General features: G+C 35.6%; 1 protein-coding gene across 7 annotated transcripts in view; it reads left to right on the forward strand.

Moving 5' to 3' along the window:
• DIP2C (disco interacting protein 2 homolog C) overlaps nt 1-24,742 on the forward strand; it is a 593,021-nt gene that overhangs the window by 453,605 nt on the left and 114,674 nt on the right. For all 7 annotated transcript variants that reach the window (XM_052001629.1, XM_052001630.1, XM_052001631.1 and 4 more), the window contains 4 exons: nt 12,669-12,808; nt 15,876-16,012; nt 20,273-20,481; nt 24,525-24,639. In XM_052001629.1, the coding sequence (XP_051857589.1) occupies nt 12,669-12,808; nt 15,876-16,012; nt 20,273-20,481; nt 24,525-24,639 (601 nt within the window). The remainder of the gene's footprint in view (nt 1-12,668; nt 12,809-15,875; nt 16,013-20,272; nt 20,482-24,524; nt 24,640-24,742) is intronic.

Below are 24,742 nucleotides of genomic sequence, written 5' to 3' on the forward strand. Positions count from 1 at the left end.
AAAGATAGTACTTGAGTGAATTGGTTCACCTGTGCCTTAATAAAACCATGTCAGAAAAGAACTGTTTTCCAAAATTTGTTTTAACATATCCTTAACATATCTTGCTAACACATAGTGGGAAGAAATGGTAATGAATGCCTTTTGTAATTGGACGTACCATTTAGAGTATCGCATTGTACTGTTTCCTTTAATATAATTTGGCACATTTTCTAATAGTAGCTTTGAACAGTCATCAATGGTCACTTTATTTAGATTGGAAATCTTGTTAGTAATGGAAAACTGGCAGCTGAGTACAATGGATGGAGCCTTGGGCCTGGAGTTAGGAAGATCTGAATTCAAATATCTTCTCAGACATTTAGAAGCTTTGATCCTTAACCTGGACAAGTGAGGATCCATATTAGGATCCTCAGCTATAAAATGGGGACAATAATAACACCTTCCAACTTGTTGTGAGGATCAAATTAGATAATATTTGTGAAGTGTTGAACCTTAATAAGTACTGAATAAATGCTTTTCTTTTCCTTCCCTTTCTCCCTTCCTTCCTTGTTACTTTCCTTCTTTTTTCCTTTCCTTCCTTCCTCCCTCCCTCTCTTACTTCCTTCTTTTTTTCTATTCTTCCTTTTTTCTTCCAAAACCTTATTGTCTAATCGCTCATAACCTCCCATATTTCTTAAATCATTTCCCAATGTTTTTTCTATCAAAGTACGTTAGATGACCTTTAAAGTACCTACCAAATTCTAAAATTTCACAAGATTAGAACACCTGCCAGCTCCCAATTTCATTATTGTCTCCATCTCAAGTAGAAGTCAGGAAATATACAAATTGGGAAACAAATTAAATTATAGTCTACATAACTTGTTCATTATGAACTATTATTACCACATAGAAGGGATGTGATTAGTGAAAAGAAGTAACTGATTTTTATTGGAATAGAATACATTGACTCTACTGCTTATTTTGTGACCTTGGGCAAGTCAAGTTACCTCTAAGTCTCAATTCTCTCATCTGTTAAGAAGGTTTGTACTAGATCATTTTGAGGTCCCTGTGCTAAACTTCTCTGAACTTGTTGCTTCATCTCTAAAAAATAAAGATATATAGAAATAGAGACAAAGCCCTAGGTAACTTAGGGAACTTGCTATAAGAAAAACACTTTGTAGACTTTTTTTGATGTTAAATAAATATTAGATATTTTATAATTATTATTCAGCTCAGTTTCACAAAATTATTGTGTATTAAGTGGGCAAGGTGCTGGACATCAAATCTCTACCCCTGAGGAGTTTACATTCTACATACAGAACATAACTAAAATTCATTTTAGAATATTTAACTTGTAAAACCACAAATGTTCATTCCAGTCACTTTGTATTTTTTAACTAAAAGGTTGTTTTTTTCCATTCACTAGAATATTAAAGACTTGAAGTGAAGCCTGAATATACGAGGTCAGAGGCTAAGTTATTAAGTAAAACTTGCTTTCATCCACTCTATTAAAACTATTATTTTTAAAAGGCGAGTAGGAAAAGGTTAATCATTGTCACTCTGTCTGCAGATTTCAGCATGTGGAACAGACTCAGATGTTGCATGTTTAGTCCAACACTGCTGGAGGCATCGCTACTCATATTTTATTGATTTGTTAAAAAGCAAATGAGAACACACAATCTCCATTAAAAAAAATCAAATACATTTGACCAATGAATTATATGTATGCCTCTGTCAAAGGCAAGTTCCTTGGATGAGGTTAATTGCTTTTTATCTCTTGTTAGAAAGAGTGCTGGGCCTGGAATTTTCATGCAGGTTTATGTATCCTCTGCTACCAATGGCAGTCGACTTGGCACATTGTTTTAGGGAGAAATGACTGTGTTCTTATAATCAGGTGGAGAATTAGCATTTGCATTCATTAGTGATTCAGCAGAAGTGTTTGGGTCGCTTTCTTGGCATTTATTTTTCCTCTTTTGAGAGAGAGACAGAGACACAGACACAGACACAGACACAAACAGACAGACATCCTTGATTTCATCTGTGTGGGGTATTTCTATTATAGAAAGTTTCTCCATTCAATGCAGATCAACAATTTGTCTGACAGTTGTGGTCTTAGTGCAGTGTACCATCCTCTCTAAGATTACCTTCCATCTTCTCTCTATTTTATATGTTCTGACTTATATATGTGGTTTTCTCCTATTAAAATGTAAGCTCCTTAAGAACAGGAACTGCTTTTCCTTTTTCTTTATATTCTGAGCACATTTAGCACAATTCCTAGAACAGTAGTGTCAAACTCAAATAGAAATAAATTTCTTCTGATTACATTTTGACTTAGAAAACCAAAAATGAGCATTACCTGAGTCGTACTATATATATATGTGTGTATATATATATGTATATGTATACACACATATATATACACAAACATACATACACACACATATATATGTATATATATACATACATACATACACACACATATATGTATATCTATATATATATATATATGTATATATAAATTTTGTTAAACATATCCCAGTTACACTTTGATTTTGTCCTGTCCTGCACTTGGGTATATTGCATTTAAAATCTTACATTTCTGGTATAGAACATACGAAGTGCTTAATAAATGAGAACACCAAGAGGTTAAGTTATTTGCAAGTGGAAACACAGTTTGAATGTGTCAAAAACTGGAATTGAAATCAGGTCTTCTTATGTCCATTTTCCCAGCTTCCTCTATTGTTTTTCTTAATTGTAAACAATGTTATTAAAGCACTCCATATTAATGAGCACCATAGTTGAAGATATGGAAACATTTCTGAATTAAAATCCACTCAAATTTTCTGTCACTTTTGATTTCTAACAATTTACATTTTCTGATACTTCCTCCTAGGGAAGAAAGTAAATTGGGGAGGAGAAAATCATTGTGGGTAAGCTTAGCTTCTAAGAACAGAAAAAAAAAAAAGACTCCCTTCATCCCAAACAAATAAACCTGCGGCTCGCAAAATGTAACCTTTTCTTTCATGGCTGTCTGTACTACCATGGAGTACTTAACTGGTCAAATTAGATCTCACAAAAAGTAGAGAAGAGTACTTAAGAGAAATTATGGATTCAGAGACTTCCCTGCATGCTCAATAGCACTGCCTCTCAGGCAGTATAATTGCCAAATATAAATCAAGAGATCACCACGCACTGCAGTGTCCTCAGATGAGTTACCCAGATTGTGCAACCTCCATCTGCAAGACTCAGGCGATATTACGGAATTTACTTACAGATATGTATTGTGAGAATGTTGATTAAAGGAATGTTTGAAAAGCCCTTTGGGCTTTTTAGCAGAAAGGTTCTATTTAAATAAATAGCTTGCTATTAGCAATAAAAGAATAACAATTATGCAGACTAGCAATTAAAACAACAAATTGGGAGAATAAGAAAAAACTCATCTGCCAGTCTCAAGTCACTTATCCTGTTTGAAACTTTCTAACTTAGAAGTATGCACGGTGAATATAATAAGAGACTAGAGGGAAATGGGAAGAAAGAGAGGGTTTTCTTTGATCATGTGGAGTATTTTTTTTTCTGTTTTATGAAATACAAAATAATATAACTTTCAAGGGCTCAAGAGAGAGACAAGGGCTGGGATAGATTCCAAATGATCTGCAATCATCTGCAAAGAGATAATGGAATCCATGGGATGAGATCACTAAGTGAGAGATTACAGAAAGAAAAAGAGAAGAGGACCCAGCACAGAGTCATGGGAAATACCTACCAATAGTGAGTGTGATGTGGATGATAGTGCAGGAGACTGAGGGAAAAATGAGGGAGAGAGGGAGGGGGAAAGACAGAGAGGGAGAAAAGAGGGAGGGAGACACACAGAGAGAGACAGAGAGGGGGAGAAGGAGAGGAGGAAGAGAAAGAGGGGAAGAAAGGGAAAGAAAGAGGGGGAGAGGAAGGGAGGGAGGGAGAAGGAAGAAGATAGAGACAGGGAGAAACACATAGAGATAGAGAGAGAGAGAGACAGAGACATATAAAGAGAGAATATTTCTAGAAGAAGGTGGTCAACATTATGAGGGCTTACAGTGAGTTCTAGAAAGGTGAAGATTAAGAAAAAGCCATTAGAATTGAATTCAATGAAGAGAGTATTAGTAATGTTAAAGAGGTAACTTTCCATGGAACAAGAGATTAAAATATGTCTACTGAGGGTTGAGAAAACAATGAGAAGAAAGGCAGTGGAGGCAGCAATTGTAGACAGATTTTCAAGACTTTAGCTAAAATGAGTAGGGGAGACATAAGATGATAGCTAGTCAGCCTAATTATAATGAGGATTTTTTTTAAATGGGAGAAAATTAGGCATGTTTGTAGACAGTACAGAAGTAACCAGTAAATAAGGAGAAATTGAAGATTGGATTCAGTCTTTTATTATTAAAGAGTAGAAGTGATAGTGAGGGAAATCAGGCAGAGCATAGGATCAAGGACCTTGGCATATAGAAGGACTACCTCATTATCAAATATAAAGTAAAGCTCAATATAGAGGAAAGTGTGAAATCAGGTGAGTGTGAAATAAGAAGGGGGGAGAAAGAATATTCAGCAACTATTCTAATTTCTTTTTTTTTTAATGTGAGGCAGTCTTCAATAGAGAGGGTGGAGTTAAAAGTGTCATTGGGAGACAAGGAATAAAGAAAAAGATTGCTACGGTAAATGGGATGGGGGGAATCAAGGAAGAGGTGAAGAAGAAGTATTGCTGTCCTGTAGCGAGGACTGGATTGAGATCAGCTCACATAAATTTGTAATAGATCCAGTCTGGTTCCATGCTTCACAAAGAAATGACAATAAGATGGCTCCTTATTGGTCTCTAAGAGGATCTCAATGAGGTGGTTCTTTTACTCATCTATCTCCCTGTGGGCTTGGCTAGACCCCGAGTTTTTCCAAGTCACCTTTAGTTCCCTCATTTCTTAAGGAGCTTTTGTTATTTAGGTGTTTTATTACACTTGAACCCTTTCAGTCAAATACTAGTTGGCTCTGAACACAAGGCTATGCAGACTAGTTTAAGTATTCTAGAAGTGAAGGGCCTAATTCCTTCTAGTTTGTGAGAAAGAATATTGGCTTCTCCAGGTTGTTTACTGTCACTGCTACTTTAAGAAAGCAAGTAGGAAAGCGACCCCATGGTCAAGAACCATTTTCTCTTGGGCCAGTTCAAAAAACACAGTCAGTTCTATGAGCATAGGTTAAATACCTGAGGTGTGCAGAACACTCTTCCTACTATTCTGATGCATAAATTCATTAAGAAAGAAAGCTTGGAGTTGGGACTGGGCTTCCTCCAAGATGCTTGTGCACAGTAAGCACTTAAATGTGTTTTTTTTTTCCTTTCATTTAACTCCTTCAATCCTAGAGATTATAGAAGTTTAGGTAGATTTCCCTTTTAGTTTGAAATTTTTCCATAGATATGATATTTTAACCTATTGCACAAATAATTTTGTTTTCAGATTGCATTAAATCAGAATTTATGATTCATATGATTATTATCGGGGTATATTCTCCTGTTATGTTTCCTAACCTTTGAAAGTACAGCTTCAACTTTTGGCATTTATTGTTAGGGATGCAAAATGTGGGCTAACATAATACAGCCTAAAGTTAAAACTACAATTACATCAGGGAGATATAGTGCCTACTGATATTTGTGTGTCTTCAGCTTATGAGATATTTATTATTTAAAAGATACACTGGCATTTTAGACTCGGTAACTCTTGGATTTGGTCAACGGAGGAAAGAAGATTATAGGGAAATTGTAAATGCAGCATGGTGCAGAACAGTAGCCTCAACATTAATAGAAGTGAGTCTACTAAACCACATGTAAGCCACATATTTACTTAGAAAATCACATTAATATGATGTATTGCATTTTTATTTTGATAAATATTTCCTAATTACATTTTAATTTGGGTCAGGCCACTAGGGACTGTTGCTGGCCATGTCTGACACCTCTGGTGTAGAAGTTAGAGAATTGGTTTCAGAGCCAGGACACTTGGGTTCAAATCATCTCTCTCATTTATCCTGTGTGATGCTGGATAAGTCATCTGATCATGACTACTCAGTGTTCTAAAAAATTCTCTTAAGACTATAAATTGCTTAGAACATCTTGCCTTGAAATGATGTGAGCTTCTTCATGTGGGAATTCTCTATACTAATAAAATCCCCTGCCCTTTCAAGTATTATTATTTCCATTAAAACAAATAAACAAATCTAATCTATTTCTATAGGAAAAATAAGCTTCCTATCAAAATAAATTAATTACCACTTTAGAATAATCTACAAAAAATTCAATGAAGGGGAAAGGAGAAAGCAAAGGAAGAACACTCAAGAAGGTAATATATTTGTTGGAATTCAATTCCCCTCATATCCCTAATGATCATTGATTTGGAGACTATCTCTGATTAATTTAAGATAATGCAAATTAGTGCTAAGAGATGAAACAGGGAATGAAGAGCTCTATAGCCAACTCATTAAAAAAAAGTCTACTTTGTGACTCAGGTTGTCAACTGGAAAACCCATTCTCAGCTTTGAGATTTGAGAAGTACAAGTAGCTTCTAGTTTTTTAATGGATTGTTTCCCAGAAATATGTCATTTGTTTGGGAAATGTCATGCATTTTCCCATAAGAAAATTTTTGTTTTATATTTACTTGTCATGGGTTCTTTGTACTCTGTGTATAATAGAGGCTTGTGTGGTTCAGTGGAAAGATGGTTAGGTTTCTGAAGGTATGGACTGAACCACTTTGACTTGCTATTGTTATGTACTGCTGCACATGGCTTAAAAATGCAGCTGGCTGTGGCCCATTCTAGAAATACTAGTAACTATTAAGAACCTCTGTTTATTCCTCTGACTCAATGCCAGTCATGTTTCAAGTAAAGCATACAAGCCTTATTGTCTTTCTAACACTCTTCTCTAGTCCTCATTGATGCTATCCTGATTCCAGAATCCTGATGTAGCAGAAAGTTGGAGACAGGAGACCTAGGTTTACATTGCATTGTTACTCTATCTAGCTATATTACTCTGTATTGACTAATCATAGTTTTTTTGGACCTCATTCTCTCCATCTGTAGAATGAGTATGATAACGCTATTCATTCTTACATGATTTATAATTCTTAAAGTACCACTTAAATATGATTATTTGTCTCCAGTTCACTTCCTTATAGCTGTAAAGGGACATTCAGAAAATCATACTCATCTGTACACAAGAAACACAAAACAAATGATTTTCACAGAGCTATGAGTAATTATTAGGTTCCTGTGCTGGCCCATGAAAGAAAATCCCTATTGTGCTAAGCAGAATTTCAACAATACCTGACCACCATTTATAAATATCACTTCTATGGAAAGATGCATGCTGAGTTCCAGTTGGTGGGGTTGAAAGGCAAGGGCTGTCAGATGGTAGAAAGGATGCAGTAAGGATGCCTGATGCTTATCACTTTGCATTTGTGTAAGAGAGAATGCTCCACTCTTCTTATAGAGAAGAGAGGTATTCTCTGTCCCTATGTATCTCATATAAGAGTTATCAGTCAGTCACCAGACTTTTTTTTGCTGATGCAATTGGGGTTAAGTGACTTGCCCAGGGTCACACAAGTGGGAAGTATTAAGTGTCTGAGGTCAGATTTGAACTCAGGTCCTCCTGACTTCAAAGTTGGTACTCTATCCACTGCACTATCTAGCTGCCCCCAACAGCCATTTATTCAGCACTTATTATTTACCAGGCGCTGTACTCAGAATTGAGGATACAAGGACAAAAATGAAATAGATCCTGCCCTGAAAGAAACGATCTGTTGGATAAGAACATATGTATATACAGAAGTATTTATAGTCTATATTACAAAAGAAATATCTTGCTGGCTTTGAAGACAAGGAGCACTTAGCACCTGGGAAAATATTAAAAGTCCTCCTTGGGGAGAGTTCTTGGGCTGACTTTTGAAGGAAGCTAGAAGAGCCCCTCTCTGGGTTATATTGCAGCTGTTCTTGTTAGGGAATTCAGGGATACATACATGAAGGGTTTTGTGGAGGGTGATGGTAAAAAAGACAGCAGTGAATAAAGATCTTTAGTTTTCCTCCATTAGAAAAGATGCAATGAATGACAAAGTAGAATTAAAGCCCATCACAGACCGTTCCCAGTCAGTCCATTAGATGCTGGAAATGCATTCATCATAACTGTGTTATTTACATGCTTCCATTTATTCTTCCTTAAGCACATTTGGGCTCAGCCAAATCTCTGTTTGCCGACACTGGCGACGCAGAGAGATGTCGCAACCTGTAGTGCATATTAATTGAAATTTATAGCAGCTATTACTTCTGGTGCTATACAAGCATGATTAGCTAAAGAACTTTCTACTATTTCAAACAGAACAGAGCTGGTCTGACAGGTAAAGAGAGGGATGCAAATGGGCTTCAAATGAAAGCATTTACTAGAGTGAATTCTTGCACAATGACAGATTATGGAGACCAGATAATGCATATTTGTCCCTTTCATTTGCCTTTAAATTTCTGGCTTTAGCCGTAGATAGCTTTAAATTAGATCTGTCTTTTACATTTTTAAATGCAGAGAGTAGAGTGAGGTGTATATAATTGGTATCATGGATGGGGAATGGGGGAACCAGAGTAAAAATCTGAGCTCAGATTCTTATTAGCTATGTGACCCTGTGCAAGTCACTTAACTTGTTTGTCTCAGTTTACTCATCTGTAAAATAATAATTACAGCAGCTGACAATTTTGTGAGCATGGAATGAGATGAAAAAAGCCCAGTGCCTGGCACATATCAAGTGATATATAATTGTTGGTTATTACTTTCCCAGCCCAAGAAACTACTGTGATAATTCAGTATAGTAGCTCATGGTTTATGCATGTTATTCTCAGACATGAGATAATATACATTTTAATACCCTGATTACTCTGAAACTGATACTATGGGAACTGAGGAGTGAGTCTGTCAGTGATCCCACTACCAGGCATGTGTCCCCCATCAAGGATATCAGTGACAGAAATGAAGTTCCTTTATAAACCAAAATACTCAGAACAGTCCTTTTTGTCATGACAAAAAAATGAAAACAAAATGGGTTGTTCATTGATTAGGGAAAAGATAAATAAATGATGTAATGTAATATTATTAGACCTTTAGAATTGGAAAATATGAATTATTCAGAAAAAAGTGGAAATATCTCTGTGAAGAGATGAATTAGAACAATGTGCTTTGTTGGTATGGAGTGAAATGAGACAAAACTTTCCAGATGAATTCATTTTTTTGGGCATTTTTGTTTGACTGTTTTTCTTTGTTAAAAAGGAAGATTCAATTCCATGCGTTCTGTTACATATTTCCAGAAAAAATTTTGAAGTAAAAACAAAGGTCATCAATAAACTTTTTAAAAGTTTATATATCTTTATATATATAAATTATATATGTATCACACATATATATTATATATATTATATATATATATCATATATATTATATATAAGTATATATATGAATTATATCACATCATTTTTATTATATATGAAAATTTATATATATTCTATGTCTCTAGTACCAATTATTAATTATTTTGGGGGGCACACCTCTCTTCCACATGAAATGATGGAATATTCTTTAGCTAAGCATGTTTGTGTAACCCCAGAAGTAGTAGCTACTACAACTTTCAATTAATACATGCCATGGTTTACAGCATCTCTACTCTGCCAACATAATGAGGAATCACTTTCTACAAGTACAGCTCAGCAATTCTTCTGCAACCTAGAGCCTTAAAAAATTGTCTGTGACACCGGACAGATGACTTATCCAGGATAATACAAGTAGTATGTATCAGAGACGGGACTCCAGTTATGATATATGGTTGCATATAAAGTATACGTTATTGAGAATTTCCCAAGAGTTTTTTTTTTAACTTGTTTTTCCCCTCATTATCTTTGTATATGACTTCAACAGTTTTAAAAGATGGTCATAGAAATAAAGATATTCTAGTTGCATTAATAATTATTTGAAATTTCTTAAATTACAAGAGAACTTTGCAAAATCTTCAGTTTTTGTTGCTATACTTTTCTTCAAATTTGGTTTAAAATTGAACAAGAGCAAGTCTAATAGTCCCTTAGGTAGTTCCCACAGTTGGCAGAAGTTCCAAGATTCTTTTGTTGTTGTTGTTCCTGTGAGGCAGTTGTAGTTAAGTGACTTGCCCAGGTTCACACAGATAAGTGTCTGAGGTCCCATTTGAACTCAGTTCCTCCTAACTCCAAGGTCCATGCTCTACATACTGCACCATCTAGTTGCCCCAAGCCCCAAGATTCTTTACTAGAAATCAGTCCTACATTACACTTGGTACCTTCCAGCCACTTCTCCATACTTGCTCTGATCCAGCCATCCTGACCTGCTTGAAATTCCTCATACAGAATGTTCCATCTCCTATTTTTGTAACTTTTGCCCTGGCTAATTACCCCCAATGCTGGAATTGCTCTGGCTCCCTCCCTCAGCCTTTTAGCTTCCTCACTTTTTTTTTTAAAGATTTAACTCAAATTCCATAATCTATAGGAAGCCTTTCTTGGTCTTCCCAGCTTTTAATGTCTTCCTCTCTCAAGTAATCTTCCATTTAATCTCTCTCTGTGTCTTCTGTGTGCTCTATTATTAGTACATTTTCTCTTATATTACAATGTAAACTCCTTGAGAACTGGGACTGTTTTTGCTTTTCTTTGCATCTTCCTTAGCACAGTTATTAGCTCATACTTTGCAAAATAAGTAAATGCTTATTCACAAACTGATGTACATTTTCTGTCTCTTTATTATCTCCTATTCTTCTGTGTTTTAGTACTTGAAGGAAATTATGTAGGGTCAGGTGAATGTAACGTTCAAATTTCTGTCTGTAGTTTCTAAAATGTCATCATATTTTCCCCACTGTGAAATAAGTATAAATAACGATTATGTTTGCAGAGACAATGAATGAGATTCCAGGGACACATCTTGGGAAACGTTGAAATTTCTATTAAAAATGAATTTTCATAGTTGAAACTGGTGTTGAAACCTTAGGTGCCCACCATCTATGTAATCAAATTGTGTATAGACCTTTCAAGTTAGAATTTTTCCAAAGTTAACCCAGAGTCAGATATTATTGTTCCAGCCTTCCTCAATATGGTAATGTTTTTCATTTGTCTTCTTCAGCTGCTTTGAATTTGTCTTTATCAAGTAGAATCCTATGAGCACTGTTAAAACACACACACACACACACACACACACACACACACACACACACACGCTCTTTTAGCTCTGGGGTTTCCTTCTTCCAACTCCTATATAAGAGGCTTGTTTGCATCTATTTACATACTTCTCAAGAGGAAAATCATGTGAATATTTCTCTTGGCTTGCTTTTGCCTAATTGGTATTTACATCCTCTAGAGTGGAAGGCTGGGAAGGAAGGGAGGGTTGCCTTCATATGTGTCCCCTTTTTACATACAGAGATGTTCTTATTGTTTTTTCTCTTACTGGTCAAAGGTTTGTCTCAATTTTACGCCCCCCCAACTAAATCAAAGTTAAAGCTTCCATTTAAAAAACAAGTAGAATATGTGGTCTATTCAAATTACGAACTCCCTCACATCATACACAAACACATCCTAACTACTATCAGATATATTTTCAAACACCCAGAATTTGGAAGAGATAAATCCTTGACTTAGAAAGAAATGTAAATCTTGGTGCTGTTTTGAAAAAGTAGTTCAACTATTTAACATGTATAGGACTGCTTGCCATCTGGGGGAGGGGGTGGAGGGAGGGAGGGGAGAAATCAGAACAGAAGTGAGTGCAAGGGATAATGGTTTTTTTTTTTTTTAATAATAACTTTGTATTGACAGAATCCATGCCAGGATAATTTTTACACAGCATTATAAGGGATAATGTTGTAAAAAATTACCCTAACATGGGTTCTGTCAATAAAAACTTATTTAAAAAATAAAATAAAAAATTAATGGAAAAAAAAGAAAAAAGAAAAAGTAGTTCAAGACAAGTCTCTCTCTCTAGAGATGAAGAAAATAGCTCAAAGGTGTGTCTTTCTGGTTTTATTTCAGATATGGCAATAGATAAGGACATAGAAGTAATCTTTTTTTGAATTTTGAATGATAATTGTATATATACATAAATATAAATATATCCAAATAAGAGTCTAGTGAGTAGGAATTTGATGACTCTATTTTCTACTGAATGTTTTTAAACTAGGGTCCATGAACTAAAAATTGGTGATAATTCAATTTAATTGGATTATTTTGTAATTCTCTATGTATTTATAGACATTATGCCAAGAAGGGATCCAGAGGTTTCAATAGGCTACTGTAGAAGTCTACAAAGTTCAGAATCCTAATTGTATGTTCATGATAATAGTATACAAACATAGAAATGTTATTCTGCCCTTTACCCCCATTTGTAAAACTGGGCAAAGCAGGACTGACCCACTTCATGGAAAAGTATTGATTTAACCAGTGACTTTTGGGTACCATAATGCACCATACCTTGAAACCCTCAGGAGTGTCATATAAATAAAAAATGCCATTCACATTCATGAACAGAAAAACCAAGTTCTTTAGGAAGTATTAAGCACCCATGGCTGTGACTGCTTAGGTGAGGTATCTCTGTGACCCCCTGAATTAGGAAGCTTCCTGTTCAACTTTTGAAATTGTCCTTGCAGGCCCACAGATGATAGTAACCAGCCTCCAGGCAGGGGAGTTCTCTCTATGCACGGGCTCACCTTTGGTGTCATCAGAGTGGATTCTGAAGAAAAACTCTCTGTACTGACTGTGCAGGACGTAGGCTTGGTGATGCCTGGAGGTAAGGACTAGCAGCAGCACTGGGTTCTGGGTTTTAATCAATCATTAGATTGATTTTTAAACTTTAGAAAAGGTAGTACTAGAAACAGCAGTACTGTGTAACTAGGGGAATTCTGGCACCATATTGATGGAGAATATCCTTTTTATTTCTTATCCCTTTTATTTATTTCTCTTTATTCAGAAATGCTTTCTTTCCATAAGATTTTGTAAAGGTGAATATTGAAAATTAGTTTTGCATGTATTTGGAAACATAAAAGACTATTTAAAAAATAAATAAATGCTAAATGTTCTGAACTTTAAAAATACTACCCTTGAGAATTTTCCCTCTTATTTATTTTGGCTAATACCTTTTCCACCTTTTCCTTTTTATTCCCCCAGTTATCCAGATGCAGCATAATATGGGTCAGGAAAGTTGTTTTAGTTCTGACTAACTATTTGACCTTAGGTCAATCATTTAAGCTCTCTTGGCTTCCATTTTCTTCAAAATAATAGGATTGGACTACCTGTCTGGTATGTGATGTTGCTTAGATTTTAAAACCCTGTGATTGAAATCCCTAAATCCCTAGATTGCCTGTTTCATTTCCACCTTTGACAATTTTTATTGATTCTTTTCAATACATTGGATATATGTCCTTTCAACTTTGGCTCATAGATCTAGAAATCAAAGGGGTATTTGAGATCATCTAGTCATACATATTCCCTGATATTACAACAACAATGATGATGATAATTAACATGTATGTGGCACTTTAAGATCTTGTAAAACACTTTTAAAAAATATAATCTCATTTAACATGTATTTCAACATATTTAACATGTTTTGGACTACCTGCTGGCTAGGGGAGAGGGTAGGGAGAAGGAGGGGAAAATTTAGAACAAAAGGTTTTGCAAGAGTTAATATTTGGAAAGTTACCCAAGCATATGCTTTGTAAATAAAAAAAAAGTTTAATAAAATAAATAAATATAATCTCATTTTTTCTTCACAACAATGCTGGGAAGTGGGGGCTATTGGTATTCTATTATAGTTTCCATTTCACAGATAGACAAACTGAGCTGACTGAGGTTAAATCCCCACTGTATCCAAGACAAGCCAAATTAAGCCTTCCTGAGTCCAGGTCCAGTGCGCTCTGTACTATGGTGCCACCTAGCTGCCAAGTGCTTTACATACCTCTCATTTGATCTTTCCAATGTTTCTGGGAGATAGGTGGTATTATTATCATTCCCATTTTACAGTTGAAAAATCTGAGGCAGACTTGGATAAAGTGGTTTGCCCAGGTTACAACTAGTAAGTGTCTGAGGCTGGACATGAATGATGCTTCTTTAATTCTGGAACTAGAGCTCTTTCTGATGCACCATTTTAAGTCCTGGTGGTGGTAACTTTTTTTGTCAATTTATCAGAATCTTATGCTTTCCTTGTAACAGAATCATTGTTATGTGCATTATTGACACCAAAATAAAGCTAGTTTAATGTACTTATCTGCATATATAACTGTAATTATGTGATTCAAAGTATGATTTTTCAGGAGAGGTAGTAGCGAGCATATTTGGAGTTAAGGAATGTGGTCCAGTCCCAAGCCTTCTGTTTATTATCTATATAATCCAAATATGTTTTTCTAAAAAAGCATATGTTGTAGGACTATAGAGTCAGAGATATATTAAGAGGTCACTGGAAATGAAGTCACGTGTAATTGAAATGCTTAGTTTGAATGATCTTTGAGGCTTCTTTCATCTCTAAATCCTGCAAGCTTGGGGCCTATGAGTACCATTCAAAACTTGTGAATTTCCCTGCCATTGTCTGGTCTTCCCATTGTTTTCGCTTCCCCCCTTTCAGACACAAAGCGAATCAAACTGCTCATTGAATTCTTCCTCCTATATTCCCCCACATCACATTGTTACCTGGTCTCTTGGCAAGTTCGTTAGCCATCCTGTAAACTTTGCTCAAAAATTACATCCTTGGCTTTGTTGCCTTCCTTGCCTGAGCCTACTCTGCTTTCCAATCCTAGAGGCATCTTTTTGTCAAGTTTATAATGAACTCCAAAATTCCCAAGAATTCCCAAGGTTGTTACCCAAACTGAACTAGTCCTGGTATGAGTCCAGCTCCTTGTCAGGAATTGGATCGAATGGGTTGGAACCCTCTCCAATAAAATGTTAGTTTTTATGGCCTCTGGTAACATTTGTATTATGCATTTGAACAGGGTGGATACTTTAGTGAATTTATCAAGATGCATCATGCAATAAAAAAATAACAAAACAAAACTTGGGAACTCTAGCTGGGAAGTGATTAAATAGAAACCTAGACTTCTCTTTGGATACAGTTACACATATGAAAGAAAATTTATATTGACAAAACAGCCTGCTAACACTTTTGCTGCATCTTTAAATTTAATAAAGAACTGAAGATCGAAATTTAAGATTTTCATTTGAAGCTTAAATATGGTTGAGTTTTGTTGCTTTAGTTTTTAGCTTTGAAAAGATTTTAAAGGACAGCTGTCCCTTCATGCATCTGTTGATTTCCAGGGATGTGGCTATCCTGTAACCTTAAATTGACTGCCATATTGCATTTGTTTAATTGAGGCATAGAACATGGCAAGACTAAATCCTTATGTATTCATATCGTGTATCTCAGTCTTACCCACACATTGTAGAAAGTTCTCCTTCCAGCACTTAATATAGATTTTGAACACACTAAGTACTCGATAAATAATTGTTGGTTGAATGAATGAGCACCTAATCCATTTCTTTCCCATTAGCTAAATAGACAGAAATCTTATGGCACCTCGGTGTTTTGCTCAGTATTTTTTCACAGAATGGGTGGAAAGCAGATTTACCAATCCATGGCTCTGAGGTTATAGCATAATGTTTTAGATAAATTGTATGTATTGAAATTGGAAAAAAAATTTAGTTATTTATCTCTGCCACAACTTTTTTTGCTGATACACACAAAATCATTTCTCCTTTCTTGGGAAAACAAATGCTGAGCTTTTTGTTATTCTGTTGATTCTATCCAGGCTCCCTTTTCCATTTGGGGATGTACGTTCTTTTGTAATGTTCTTTGTGCTTTCTTTTAGCTATCATGTGTGCAGTGAAGCCAGATGGAATTCCTCAGCTGTGCAGAACAGATGAGATTGGAGAGCTCTGTGTGTGTGCAATTGCTACGGGTACATCATATTATGGCCTCTCGGGCATGACCAAGAACACTTTTGAGGTAGGCTGGATGGAAATGTCACCAAACAACCCTGCCTTGGGGTCATTTTTGAAGCTTCACCTTATGGGTAGCTATATTTAGCTCTCACATGGTGGCTGAATAGGGAAGAATTATGAATTTTCTTTAAGGAAACTGATAGACATTTTTGTTAAAGTGATTGACTGGTGAACTTGGAGTTCTGCAATAACTGCAGACTTTCTATATCACTCTGGCTTAGAAGCTAATGTCAAGTACACAGAGAGCTTTTTCTCTGACACCTATTTATTCATCTTCTGGTCAGAAAGCACTTACATACTTGTGTTTATATGGCATTTTGAAAAGTACTATGCAAAATGTCAACTAGATTGTAAGCTCTTTGAAGGCCAGAAACATGACTTATAGCTTTGTATTGCTAAAATACATAGCACACAGCTAGACCATAATGAGTATCAAAAATATTGAGTGAATGAATGAATAGATGTCCAACAGATCATGAACCTCAGTGGACCTGGGTTTGAATCCTGACTCTGTCACTGAGCAAGTCACAAGATATCTCTGGGCCTCAGTTCTTGATTTGTAAAATGAAGGGCTTTGGTTTCTTGCCTAGAAGATCCTCTTTAGCACTAAATCTGTGCACCAATGGAAGTTTCCATCTAATCCTTAATTTGATAACCCAAAAGAAGATATAAACATCTAAAAATGTGTGCAAATTATTATGTAAACATCATGCACCATCATACGAGTAAATGTGCATTGTGGAATAGTGAGCAAAGAGAAATTAAGAGAACCATAATGTTGCAATAGAATGAGCTTGGAGTAAACAGAATGGACTGTTACCCTCCATGCTCATATTTTACCCTTCTACTGTAAATTCCCTAAAGATATAGGGAACAGGGTCTTATCTAAACTTTGTTTTTCCTTCATGCACCTAATATAGACTTTGAACACACTAAGTATTCAATAAATGATTGTTGGTTGAATGAATGAGCACCTAATTAATTTCTTTCCCATTAGCTAAATAGTCAGAAATCTTATGGCGCCTCAATGTTTTGCCCAGTATTTTTTCACAGAATGAGCAGAAAGAACATTTACCAATTCATGGTTCTGATGTCATAGCATAATGTAATAATAATTTCTTTAAAATGCTAGTATTTATATAATGCTTTAGGGTTTGCGAAACACCTTGCAAATATTATCTTATTTTATTCACACAATAACCCTGAGAGTTTTTGATGCTATTTGAGTTAATAGATGATATTATCAACCCGGTTTTACAGATAAAGTAACTGAAGTGAGCAGAAGTTATTGACTTGCCTGGAGCCACACAGCTAATTAAGTGTCTGAAGCTGGATTTTAATGCAGGTTTTTCTAACTCCAGACCTGTTGCCCTATCCACCTAATAATTTACCTTTAAAGCAGTTTAGATGAAATAAGAAATTTATTTGATAAACTGATAGAGATGAAAGTAAAAATTTTGGTATCCTTGAGCAATAAATGCATCCAAAATCTAAGTAGTAATGGTTTGACAAGTAAACACTTATTTTTCTTACAGGGTTAGATTGGTGAGACTAGGCCTGATATTTTCCCTGTTTTTCATGAGTTCCTTGGGATGTTGTTCTGGTCATGTCAGCTTTTTGGAATTGTAATCTTCATATTTTTGAAATCTGCATTCTGCTTTTAAAAAATATGCTTTGAATACAGACATACATGTACCTAAGTAAAACTTATGTATCCTTCCATACATCATTTATTTATCCATAAGCTTAGAAACTACATTTACACTTTGATTCAGTTACATTTTTCTTTTTCATTGTAGGGAATAATAAGAGAAAGTAGCATCTTCATGAATGAATGGTATCAAATATTTGTATATAATATGAGTTAGAATTTTACTTATATATTCACTTTCATATCTATGAATTTTAAATAAATTTTATTGACTTTTTTTTGTTTTTATATCCCTTGCATTTTTTATTTCTCCTTCCAGATATTCATCCCTCAAAATAAAGAATAAAAAGAGAGGTAGTAAAAGCTCAGCAAAACTAATCAGCACATTGAAAAATTCTGTTGTTATGTGCAGTGTTCCACATATCTTCCCCCATTTCTGCAAAAAAAAAAAAGTAGGAAAGAATCTTCTCTTATCTCTTCTTAGGAGCCAGGCTTGGTCAAAGTAATTACAGAAAACTCAGTGTTGTTTCTAATATATTTGTGGTTATAGTTATGGTGCATATTGTTTTTCTATTTTTGTCAACAACATTTAATACTCTTCTTCAACGAAATTAATTGGCATTTACTAGATTATTTTTTAACATGACAATTGACACTAGAGAGCATATATAGATAAGGGTGTGTAAGTAGAGAGGAATCTGGAAACAGTTATATAAATAGCAGAGGAGAAAAAGATTTAGGAAAGCTATGGTAGATATCATGAGATCTTGAAGGGCTGCCATTTGAAAAAGTTGTCTGGACTATTGATGGATGGGATTTTCGGGGAAATATCTTTATCTCTTCTATCTCTAGTTTATTTTACAGATGAAGAAACTGAGGCAACAAGGTTAAATGATTTTTCTAGGTTCCCACAGTTAAATGTCCAAGATCAAATTTTAACTGAGAAAGAAGTCTTCCTGACATTTGGGCTTAGCACTCTATCCACTGTACCACCTGTCGCTGCCCCAAAGGTCAATGTGCTATGTAAACAAATATAAGCAAATGGTAGCATTAAGTTATCTAACTATTACAAAATCTCATCAGTTGAATGAATCCTTCATATAGATTGTAAGGTAGCTAGAAGATTGGGAACAAATGAAATTACAAAAGAAGTAGAAGAAAAAAGACTTTTCAGAGAACATGATTTTAATTTTATCAGTTCTCCTGGCCTTTTGGTTTCCAGTTTATCATGGATGATAAGGTATCATATACAACAATGTATTTTTAGTAGCCCCCACTAAAAAAAAACAAAGAAAAAGTAGAAACAGAGTTGGTAGTATCAACTGGGAAAAAACAAATTTTTCCCCTTCTTAAAAAAATCTTTGTTACAAGGAACAACTCTATGGGATAAGCTAGGGAGAGGAACATAAATGATATAAAAATAAAAATACAAATAACATCAGCTTTAAAAAAATAAAAAAAAGATGTAATTAAAGAAACAGTATAACATGAGGAAAAGAGCTCTGAACCTGAAGTGAAGAAAAATGGGCTACAAACATTTTCTAGCTTTGTGACCCTGAGCAAGTTTCAGTTTTCCCATCTACAAAATGGGCATAATGACATCTGTCCCATGTCTCCTCCTTATCTTGGGAGGCCCTTAATTTCCACCATTTGATTCCTTGCCAAGGGTATCTAAAGGAGTTGTATTAAGAAATCAAAAACCTAAAGGCAGGTGAGTTTTTAATCACAGATCTGCCACAGATTTGCTGTCATTTTTTCCTTTTTTAATCAGTTTCTCATTTATAAAATATTGGACTAGGCCTTCCTAGTTCTAAAATTCTAGGATTCAAGAAAAGACCAACAGGGGACAATTCCATAACAGGTTTAAATTCCACTTAGGACTGATGTTTACAATCAGAAACTAGATAGCCAAATATCAAGAATATTGTGAAAGGAAATCCTTCATTGTTTATAAGGTTCAATGTCAATGAGGTGATTTGGAAAGTCACTTTGATCTCTAATGTTCTGTGAATTTGTTTATTTGTTGAGATTGGTCTCCCTATCTCATTCAAGCAGAAAGCACAGCAGTCATTTTTGGTCTAAGCCTGTATACAATCTTTGATCTGCTCTATTTTTAAGCTGAGTCAGTTCACCACTCTGTGGGCAGCCTGGTGCCCCCTCCATCCCAGTGGCTTGCCATATTGCTTCTGGAATTAATGCAGCCAGTCAGCTTTAGGCCACTGCAGATAAGAACTTCTGAGTTCAAGAAATCCACAGCCTCAGTCTCCTTGGTAGCAGGGATTATCAGGGTTCGTTATATTCCATATGTATATTAATTTGCTGAATAATATATTTCACATACTGACAGAATTTCTGACATAAAAAATAGAACAATTAATAATGTGGAACCTGTCTGCACAAAGTTCAAAAAAATCACAAAAGTTTTGACTTTTGTAAGTTATGCAAGTTATCCATTCTCCCCTAATATTTCAATGTCTTGTCCTTTGGGGCCAATTTAAATAATAATGACTTTTGGCAAAAATCCTTGCATAATAACTCTCATTAACCTTGTGTAGCCATTATCATTGTGAGAACAAAAGTTGTACTGTGAAACTTCTGTGTGTTTTTCCTTAGGTGTTTCCTATGACAAGTTCAGGAGCTCCAATCAGTGAATATCCATTTATAAGGACAGGATTATTGGGATTTATTGGTCCCGGTGGACTTGTCTTTGTGGTGGGTAAAATGGATGGCCTGATGGTTGTCAGTGGACGAAGGCACAATGCTGATGACATCGTAGCAACAGCGTTGGCAGTAGAACCAATGAAATTTGTCTACAGGGGAAGGTGAGTTACACTTCCTTCTGAATTTTTCATATGTGGATCAGACAAGTCCTTTTTGATTTGAAGATGAAAAATGTTAAATCAGGGCAATTCACTTCATCTTGGGCCTCAGAGAGGCCGTTTTATTAGCTTATCTCTAAAGACTCTTTCAATACAGAACTTTGCAAGGCTTATGGAATATATGAAAATATACCAAAAGATCTTTTAAGATGAAAGTTTAAATGTAACAGTATTAGTGAAATGCTTTTTGGATTGTTCACTGTAATCTTTATTAAAACATCTTCCTTTCTAGACACTATTAAATTTAAACCCTACTTTCATGCAATAACAATAATGTACGTCTAATACTTGCACTATTAAAGGAGTTTCACATTTCCCATCTCATTTTCTCCTCAATAACTCTATCAGGTCAACAGTATTTATTAATAATACTATTTCTATTTTAAGAGAGAGGAAAGTGCTTGAAGAAGTTTCAGAATGATTGAATCTCAAGACTGGCCTGAAATCTGGACCAGCTGGTCCAATGGTAGCTTCTCTATTCTATCTGCAACAAAGTAGACCCTTAACTTCTGCTTAAGGACCTTCAATGATAGGGAAACTTCAATTTCCTGAAGCAGCTCATTCCACTTTTAGGTGACTCTACCTGCTAAGAAGTTTTTTCTTTTTCCCATTATGTCCATTAATTTTCCTTACCACCCTAGGATAAAGCCTCAGCATAATCTTTATTCCTTCCTTCCACTTCCAGACCTTTCTTCTGCTGTCATCACTTAACAACTTCTCCTTTGGAGATTCAGTTCATCCAGACACATCACCCTGCCCAGACCCTGGTATCTACTGACCCCCAGGTCATACTACCTCCTTCCTTTCAATAATTCCTAATTACTCCAGGCTCTGCTCCTGTACTTAAATATACATGTTGATGTGTGCCTCAAATATTCTGACTCCCCCTCTTCATCCTCTTTCCTTATGTCCTGCCCATTACTCACTGTAATCACACACAGAGATAGTCAAGCCCTTCATTTCTTCATTGGATAATCAGCTCCATAGAACCAATCTGGAAAGTGCTCTGGCTAACCATAGCTGTCTCTTTCATTTCTCTAGATGCTTTTACTACACTTGTGCGTATTCTTTATCCTTACTGTGGTTTTCATTCTCTTTACTTTTTCCTTCTTTCCAAGTTTACCATGTTTATCTGACCTCATCTTCCCCCTTTTGTAATATATTTCTGGTAAAGACATAGTCAGAATGGTTGCTAACTTTCTCTAGTTCTGCTCAGTAAGATCGTAGATAGCAGATATCATCTAAAGTTGTGGTTTGGAAAGGGAGTTGGGTACAAGGTACTATCAAATTGTACTGGCTAACTAGATTTTTACTGAGCAAAACTCATTCTATTTCTTTAAGAAATATAAGCTAAGCCCTCACTGCTCATTGCCATTCTTACGTTTCCTCACTTGTTCCCCATCTCTCAAAACCCCAACATCTATTTCAAATCTTCTTTTTTTAGCCTTCCTCTCCTGCCCTTCTCTGCTTCCTTTCAACAAAGATTTATTTGCTGATTAGCTATTACTGATAGAATTTAACCTGTTCATTACAAGTTCCAATTCTATACTTAAAATCCTCTCACCTTTATACCCCAGTCTTTCTTCCTTTTACTGTAATCTCAGAGGAAGAGATGATCCTTCTTGCCAAAGTAACTATTTACAACTTTAATGATATCCTTTCCTCTCTCCTCCATAACCTTGCTCCTCTTATCATCCCTTCTCTTTGCAAACTGCAATTTCTCTTTATCCACTGGCTCTTTATATTTTGCATACAAATGTACCCAAATCTCCCTCATCCTTAAAAAAAACAAAAACAAAACACTTGTCCATGCCATTCCCCTCAAGCTATTCTCTACCTTTTTTCCCCAAAATAAGCTAACTCCCCTCAAAGTTTCTACCTCCTTTCACATAAGTCTAGACTTAATAAGAACTCAACAGTCTGCTTGTCCAATCCATTCATGAAAGAAATCCTTAATATAGCATCAGACATCTGTTGGAAGACTTCCAATAAAGGAAAATCCACTATGTCTCAAAGCTGCTCATTCTACTTTGGGACAACTCTACTTGTTAAGAAGTTGTTTTTTCCCCCTGGATATCAAAACCAAATTTGTCTTTGCAGCTTCTATTCTTTGCTCCCACATCTAAGATAGAACATGTCCAATCTCTTTTGCATGTAATAGATCTTCGGGTACTTGAATATAGTTTTCATGTCATTCTAAATGTTCTCTTCTTCTTCATATATTGCCAGTTTCTACAGACTCTTCTCTTGCGACATGTTCAGTATTGAACACTCTTCTGGTTGCCCCTTCTATACTCAGCTTCCCAGGCAATTCCTAATAGCTATTATAGCAAGAGTCACTCAGCATTAAAAAAGGATGGAAGAAGGGAAATGAGAAGGAAAGGGGGAAGGAGGAAGGAAAGAAGAAAAGAAGGAAAGAAAAAGGGAAGAGGAAGGGAGACAGAGAAGGAGGGAAGAAAGGAAGGAAAAAAGAAAGGAAGGAAGGAAGGAAGGGGGAAGGGAAAGAGGAAGAAAAGGAAGGAGAAAGGGAAAACTTATTTGTTATCTCTTTTATGCTAGTTACTATGCTAAGTATTTTACAAATATTATCCTATTTGATACCGATAAAAACACCAGTAGGTAAGTATTAATTATTATTATCACATATTGGGAGGTAAGTATTATTATAATCTACTTTACAATTGAAAGAACTGAGGAGAGCAGGTGTTAAGTGACTTGTCTAGGGTCATAAAGCTGATGTCCGAGGCTGAATTTACACTTGAGTCTCCTTTAATGTAGCTCAGGATTGTATTAGTTGCTGCCTCATATCAAACTTGCAATCCATTAAAACCCGATCTCTTTCAGACAAACTACTGTTAACCATGTCTCTCCCATCCTTATCAGTGAAGTATACCAAACTTGTAAAATGCTTTTTGGAACAATTTTTACCTTACTTAGAAATCTATGAATGACTAAGACATGCCTACTACTGTCTTCCATCCTGGTTGCATAAGAGACTTAATAAAATCTATGATATGAAATCAGAAGACCTGGCTTTGAGTCTGTTTTAATCACCAAAAATACAAGGTGACTTTAAATAAGTTATTGCCTCTGTTTCAGCTACAGTTCCCTTATCAATAAAGAGAGGGGGTTGGACTGTATGGTTTTTGCGGTCCCTTCCAATTTTAATATATTATGATCCCATGATCAAAAACTTGTAGAAAGGCTGTTTTTCAGTTGTTCAGCTCTGTGCATCTTTTCATGATGCCATGGATGAATTGGCAAAAATATTGGAATAGTTTGCCTTTTCATTTCCCTGTGTGTCCCCATTGTACAGAAGAACTGAGGCAAATAGAGGTTAAGTGATTTGCTCAGGATCACACAGCTAGTAAATGTTGAGGTCAGATTTAAACACAGATCTCATTTTTAGACCTGGTGCTCTATCCACTGCCTCATTTATCTGTAGAAAGGTAGATTTGCTTAAAGGAAGAGCCAGAGTTCGTAGTTTTGAAAGTGAAACTACAATCCTGAACCAGAACTACCTTGTGGGTCCAACCTCAGGTGATGAAACACCGACATCAGTGTGGCACTGTAGACTCCTACACTGCTATTTTCTGTAGCTCCTATATAATTATACTCTGAAATCTTGAGTCTTTATTAAAAAGCTATAAAAACTTGTCATAGGAACTCGAAGGTTACTGAAGGCAAAGGTTTCAAGTCCTGTTTTAAAACCTGGAGCTGTTTTTGCCCTCACCCCATCTTTAAGGCTCTTTTCTCTCACCCTTGCTTCCCTCTCTTTCTACCCCAAAGCTATTCTTATACTAATAAGTATGTGGGAGCCGAAGTTACAATTTGCCTTTTGAAGAAGTATTAGATGAAGCTGTGATCTTCTGAACTCTATAATTAATAGTGGTTATAAAAAGTTCCTTTTTGGAGCAGTGAAAATCCACATGGTATCTCTCCACAATGCACTCTTACCCATTGCCCTTCTTCCCTGCCTTCCACAGAATAGCTGTGTTTTCAGTGACTGTCCTTCATGATGAAAGGATCGTTATTGTTGCAGAGCAGAGGCCAGATTCCACAGAGGAAGATAGCTTTCAGTGGATGAGCAGAGTTCTGCAGGTAATTCTTTTGTTGTCCCTGAAAACTCTTTTCTTTTTCTTATTTCTTAGCATCTTATTCAGCCTTTGAGGTTGCTGTCTGACCCTTATCAGCCATAGTTTTC

The sequence above is a fragment of the Antechinus flavipes genome, chromosome 5 (genome assembly GCF_016432865.1).
Source record: "Antechinus flavipes isolate AdamAnt ecotype Samford, QLD, Australia chromosome 5, AdamAnt_v2, whole genome shotgun sequence".
Lineage (NCBI taxonomy): Eukaryota > Metazoa > Chordata > Mammalia > Dasyuromorphia > Dasyuridae > Antechinus > Antechinus flavipes.